General features: G+C 54.8%; 1 protein-coding gene across 1 annotated transcript; it reads right to left on the reverse strand.

The window, feature by feature from the left end:
* Positions 1-417: 417 nt before the first annotated feature.
* On the reverse strand, positions 418-6,178 carry NOC2L (NOC2 like nucleolar associated transcriptional repressor). The gene is made up of 2 exons (XM_078857785.1): positions 6,066-6,178; positions 418-4,107 (listed from the first exon to the last, which is right to left on the reverse strand). Exon 2 carries the CDS (start codon positions 4,092-4,094, stop codon positions 1,605-1,607), a length of 2,490 nt encoding a protein of 829 aa, XP_078713911.1. The 5' UTR covers positions 4,095-4,107; positions 6,066-6,178; the 3' UTR covers positions 418-1,604.
* Between the last annotated feature and the right edge of the window lie 476 nt (positions 6,179-6,654).

The raw sequence follows: 6,654 nt of genomic DNA on the forward strand, positions 1-6,654 counted from the left end.
AATCACCTTGGGAACCATTTCATCCACCACCTTGTGAGACTCTTGTTGGATTGCATTTAAGCAATGCAACTTTGAACTGGTGTCATCTTCACAGAGCCTCACCGAACGGTTACAAATGGGTGTTACGTGGGCGGTACAAAAAGTTACGTTCCAGAAAAAGAAATACCAGAGCCCATTGAACACATTCCTGCGGAGGGAGCTGGTAGGAACGTTGGGTTGCTCGGTCAATGGCCAGGGTCAACGGCGGCGTGGTGTATTCCGCAAATATGCCCGACTGTGAGGGCGGGCACAAGCCGGCTTGAGTAGGTTAAACGTTGAGTTTTATAAGGGCACCACGGGGTGACCAGCCCCTCCTCACCCAGCCCCACCCTCCCCAGCCCGTCCCCACCCTCCTCACCCAGCCCCACCCCTCCCATTTTTGGATGCACGACGGACGGACACAATAATCCCCTGTGGGCTGGTGTAACTAGGAGGTTCCTACCAGTATAATGCAGCTACTTTTAGTCCACGTTAAGTATCGTCAACACGGCAGGGCACAGCATTGTAGGTCTCTTGGATTCACAATTCTGACCACGCCCAGTCCCAAACGGCGGTTCATGCAGTAGGAAAGGTCCAACTTCTCCAGGACCAAAGAAATTAAAGTCCCGAGTTTTCTACAAGTCCATGTGCACCACGTGGTGGATTGTTAGAGCTGTGGTGCACGTCGACTTCATGCCACACAAGGAAACGGTCACAGCTCAATACTAGACAGGCTCCATGGACTGCAACGTGGAAAAATGAGAATCGCATGCCCATTTTGTTTGTTTCACAATGTCCCAGCACACAGTCCAAGACCGACGTCAACAATCAACTACTTGGAGAAACTCCCGCATCAACGCCTCTTCTTCGGACCTGGCACCCAATGACTTCCACCTGTTTTCCAAAATTAAAGGATCATCCAAGTGATAAGCACTTTGAAGATCATGATGATGAGCTGAAGGTTATTGGGCTGGAAAAAGACATTGGCGGAGGGAATTAAAACGCTTCAGGAACACGAGAAACGTCCTGTTAAATCGGTTGATAAATAACGTGGTTCTTAATTTGCTTACCTACTCTGGTGTATTTATGTTCAGCTCAGAACCTTTTGACTAACCATTGTATGGTTAGCAGCACAAAGCGTCGGGCCTCTCGCTGTGAGTGCGCGACTGCTGCTGGCCAACGTTTGTCGTCGTTGCATCTGCACAACCACAAGACATCAAATAAAATAAAAACAATTTGTTTTTATTTTATTTTACTTTCTGCGTGGCTTTACCGAAAGAACCTAAGAAGATGATTCCTTGCAGTCACGAAAGCTTCAAATCTAGAATTAACCACAAGACAGCTGACAAACGGTCAACCGCGACTGGTTGAGAAATCCTCACGTTATTGTTTCACTGTGAGTAGAGGTCTGGAATGGGGAGGATGGGAGAGCTGGGGAGAGTCGAAAGTCCTGGGGACTTGAGCGGACATTTAGGCAGAGTCCAGGAGACTCGAGGAGAGAAGGGGAAAGTTGGGCAGCAGGCGAGGAGTCATGGAGAGCAGGAGAGAGGGGGTGGGGCCTTGGTGCCCCGAGGAGGTCGTCGTCATCACCCCTCGTCGGACGACAGCGCCAGGTCTTCCACAACGTCATCTCCTCCCTCAGCGAGGTCCTTCAGCACTGCGACCGGGATAGGTTTCGCTGGCTCTTTCCCCTTCTTCCCCTTCGTTTCCTTCCCCTTCGTTTCTTTCCCCTTCGTTTCTTTCCCCTTCTTTGCCATCATCTTCTGGACCTTATTCCCCTTTTTATTACCTCTGACATCAACTTCGTCTTCACTGTCGGACAAGTCCTCCAGGTCGCTACCTGAAAAGTCATCCATGTCAAAATCTACGTCGTCATCATCACTTTTCTTCGCACCCTTCTTCGTCTTAACCTTGATCAAACTCCGGCTACGATCTTCCTCGTCGTCACCAGCGCCATCGTCGTCGATATCATCGTCGTCATCTTCGTCGTCGTCGGACGGGAAGAGCTCTGTGAGCTCTTTCCGGTCGCTGTCCTTGTCGGCGTCCCGTTCGGCCTCTGCGCGCCTCCGCTTCACGATGGCCGGGAGCCCCGCGTCCTCCATCCTCTCCTTGCCGCTCACTTCCAGTCGCAGCTCGTGCTCACGCAGGCGCTTCCACGCGTCGTAGTAGCGGCTCAGCGGCGTGCCCTCGGCGAGCAGCCGCTCCTCCCATGCCTCCACGGCCGCCACGTCAGTCACGGCCGGCGCCCCCGCCACTCCGCGTCGCCCCGACACGAACGTCGCGTTCTCCGTCAGCTTGTCCAGCAGCTGGCGTGCCTGCCGGCAGTAATTGGCCACTTTGCAGCGCTTGAGGAAGGCGCGCAGCTGCAGAGAGAAGGGCAGTACCAGCTCGGGAAAGGCGACGCGGTGCGCATGCGTGCGCAGGTGCTCCAGCGTCGCGTCGCAGAGCTGCTCGACGAGGCCGTCGCAGAACGACTTCTCCTGGAGCTCGGCGCGGCTCAGCCGCAGCGTCGTCGCGAAGTTGATGGGGCGTGTGCTCAGGCGGCCTGGCCGCCGGTTGAAGTCGGTGCGCTCCAGCACCTCGCCCAGCAGCGGCAGCACCGGCACGAAGGTGCCCGTGCCGGCCGACAGCAACGTGAGGGCACGCGCCACGTGCAGGCGCAGCGGGTAGAAGCGCTCCGAGGGCACGAGGCGCGCGCAGCCCCACGCCACCTGTGCCAGCGGGTACACGAGCGACGTGGCCGAGCCAGGCGCAGCGGCGTTGAGAGCGGGCAGCGCGCGGCACCACAGCTCCACGCAACGCACAAACTGCCAGTTGTAAACGGTGCGGAAGCTATCGCGACGGCGCGTCGCCAGTGCTCCGCGCAGGTGCACAGCGAGCTGGCGCACGTAGGCGAAGGCATGGGCGTGCGCGCCGGCGGGGTCCATGGCGAGCACCTCGCACAGGCAGCGCTGCATGAAGCCGATAAGGGGCAACGAGTCGGGCGAGGAGAAGCGCGCGTTGCGCACATACGCCAAGTACATGGCGCGCACCACCGTGCCGTGGTATGCCGATAGGTTGTGGCGCGTCACGCGCGCCAGCGCCAGGAAGGCAAGCACGCGGCACGAGTCGTCGCTGCCGGCGCTCCACTGCCGCACCATCGAGCGCAGCAGGCGACGTGCCAGCTTGGGGAAGCTCAGGTAGTAAGGCACGAGCGCGTGCGCATGGCGCAGCGCGGCGCGCAGCACCGAGGGCTCCGCCAGCACGGCCGCCAGCTGCAGCACGTCGCACAGGTACGTGCGCACGTCACGCCGCACGCGCCGCCACAGTCGGCTCGTGTTCGGCAGCGCGATCTTGCCGCCGGCGTCATCGGAGGGCTGGAGTTGGAGCAGGCTGTTGAGAGCGGGCGCGAGGTCACGCACGGCGCAGCTCACCAGCGCGTTGAACACGGTGCCACCCTCCACCTTGAATCGTGCGGCCGCGGCAGCTGGCGTGGCCGAGTCGGGCCCGCCGGCGCCGCCCCGCGTGGCCGCCACGGCGGCGCTGAAGGCGAGCGTGACGTCACGCAGCAGCCCCGGGGAGAGGTTGCCGCCGCGCACCGCCTCGCGCCACTGCGACACCATTTCGGCCGTCACCTTCACGGCTGACGAAGTCGAGCGACCAGGCTTGCGTTTAGATCGCTTTTCCTCTTCGTCGTCCAAATCGCTATCGTCGTCGCTTCCGCTGGGCGCTTCTTTGAGGTGCTTGGGCGGGCGATGCACGCGAGTATCACCATCTGAGTCGGACTCCGTGTCCGAGTCGTTAAAGTTCAGCAGCGAGCGGTCGTTCTCCTCGAGGAACTTGTAGAACTCAGGATCTTTGTCGCGCAGCTTCACCAGGTCCTGCTTGTGCTGGCTAGCACGCCCGGCAGCACCACCACCACCTTCGTCACGGAGAACCGCCGGCTCCACCTGCTCATCCTGGATCGTCTCCTTGTCGTTGATGGCGGCGCTCTCGTCGTCGTCATCAACAACTGCTGATGCAAAGAACTCGTCGACACTCAGGTTGGCCAAGTCCGGCTTTACGCGGCTCTTGCGCCGGCCGCTCTTGGGAGCCATGGGGGGCGAAGGGCTGGGGGGGGGGGAGTGGGGGCAGAGTGAAAGAGGGCAGCAGGTGAGAGGTCGAAGGTCACGTATTCATAACAAGTCCTTTAATCTTCTTGGTTCTTTCGGTAAAGTGACGTAGAAGGGAAATAATAATAAAATAATAAAAATAAAACATAATAAAATACAATTCTCACGACGTTTCGGCCACAACGCAAGCAGCCGTCCTCAGGTGAAGAACAGGTCTGTCGGAAAGACAGCGTCTGAGGACGGCTGCTTGCGTTGTGGCCGAAATGTCGTGAGAATTGTATTTTATTATGTTTTACTTTTATTATTTTATTATTTCCCTTCTACGTGACTTTACTGAAAGAACCAAGAAGATGAATGCCTGCAGTCACGAAAGTTTTAAATCGAAATTTAGGTCATTTAATTGCAAAGGTGGCTTAAGGCTCTTGCAGGGGCGTTTGGAGCTATGGCCGCTCTTTGCAGGGCCACTGCCAAATGTATTTATTTTGCGTTAGATTTACACCAAATCACCAAGAATGTATTCAATTTCGACATACCTCAATGGCTCGACAGGTTAGAACCTGGTCAGTGCCTTAATGGACGACTACCATGCAATTACCAGGCGCTATAAGGCCGCTGCGTTGCTACGTTATGGGCAGCAGAGGGCAGTGTAATGAAATCTATCGTAACGTACTTGTACACGCTCCCACCCACATCGATGCTCCCCCACCTTCAAACCGCATTTACAGTGCGACGGCGTTCAGAGGAACCTCATCCAGCAGTGGAATGACACGATTCGCTTCTGTGTTCACGTCTCCATTATGAACACAAATCCGAGACGCGCTTCGCCAAGTAATGTTCGGAGAAGCGAGCGTGTACGACATCTTACGTCTACGTTTAACGCGCAGGCTTTCGCGACCAATTCTATCCGTAAAAGGTTTTCCTTTTGGTTAGATCGCGTAAATATAAATGCGTCGTTCAACTAACCACCAAAAATGCTGGCTATCGCCTGATGATGCTAGTTGTAATTACCGACGAAACGTCGTAAATGTTGAGGGTTTACTCTCCAACACACCGGGTGTGCCAAGCTAGTAACTAATTGGCGGCGGGTTTAACGACATTGTTACTCACGCGATCTAACCCAAAACACCTCTATGGATCTTCCATCTCCGTTGTCCGCCCTGAACGAGTGGTGGAAATGTCACACGTTCCACAACTCTTGATATGCGATTACAAAAATAATTTACAATCCACTGTCATTCCAATGTTGGATGAAGTCTTTCCCACGCAGTTGCTGCCATTAGGGTCGTCTGACCATACCGCACCACGCTGGTGCATCCAGCAGTGGATTGGCACGATTCGCCCTGCATCCACGTCTCCCTTACGAACACAAAATCGAACCAATGGAAATGTTTTAAGGAGGCTCAGGACTGGTTCAAATACAACTCGCCACCGATGTTAGTCGTGGCCGATAATCGAACTCAGATCGCCTGATTCCACGCCGCTTTGCGCTAACCACTACGCCACCGCTCGACTAGTACTGTGGTACGAAGTTGTACTGCATTTAAGTTACTCGAGACACAACATCGTTAACAAATGCACAGGTACTCTCAAGCTGAACAACAGGCAACACGCAATTACAACACAAAATTACAACGCTCCCAGGCCTCATCTCCACCCAACACGCAATGACCAGCGCGGTGAAGTATGGTCAAACCAATCCCCATGACCGACACGGCGTCAGGAGGCCAATCAGCCAGCATTGGGCAACGGTGTCACTCAATCGTCAAACAATTGCGATAAACAAGCCCGATTATAAATCACCATGCAGCCCGCACCATACACGTGGCTGTACAGTGCGTACAGTGCGCACACGTGGGCTCGCGCGCGCGTTTCTGATCTAAACTAAAAGCGCTTTCGGCGGTGGCTGCACTGCAGGCGAGGCGGAGACGACGAGTTAACAACGTGTTGCTGCGTTACCGGGGGTCAGATGGTCTCTACTTTCTCCTGAACGCGGGTCGCAGGTCTCGAATCGGCCGCACACTCGCGACCGGTCGTCGTGTGAAAATGGCAGTCGTGCAACGGGGCCGGAAGTCTCTCTCCATCTTCCGGAAGATGTCTGCGTCTTCCGGAAGATGTCGACCCCATTGGTTTGTATTGGTCTGCGTGTTTTCTATTGGAAGTTTCTTCCTCTTCCGGAAGATGTCGACCCCATTGGTTTGTATTGGTCCGCGTGTTTTCTATTGGAAGATATCTTCCTCTTCCGGAAGATGTCGACCCCATTGGTTTGTATTGGTTCGCGTGTTTTCTATTGGAAGATATCTTCCTCTTCCGGAAGATGTCGACCCCATTGGTTTGTATTGGTCCGCGTGTTTTCTATTGGAAGATATCTTCCTCTACCGGAAGACGTGGACCCCATAGCTTTGTATGGTTTAAGAAATATTTATATATTTCGTAACGACGCCAATAATTATTCTGTGTTATGCTAAAATATGTACCTGCATTCGTATTTGGCGTACAATACATGTCTTGTGACGACCCATTTTTCTATACACCGTATATTGTGCAG

The sequence above is a fragment of the Lampetra fluviatilis genome, chromosome 6 (genome assembly GCF_964198595.1).
Source record: "Lampetra fluviatilis chromosome 6, kcLamFluv1.1, whole genome shotgun sequence".
NCBI classification, from domain to species: Eukaryota; Metazoa; Chordata; class Hyperoartia; order Petromyzontiformes; family Petromyzontidae; genus Lampetra; species Lampetra fluviatilis.

What these genes read in the sequence shown, in the direction of transcription:
- NOC2L (XM_078857785.1), bottom strand. Translation starts at nt 4,094, where the DNA reads ATGGCTCCCAAGAGCGGCCGGCGCAAGAGCCGCGTAAAGCCGGACTTG.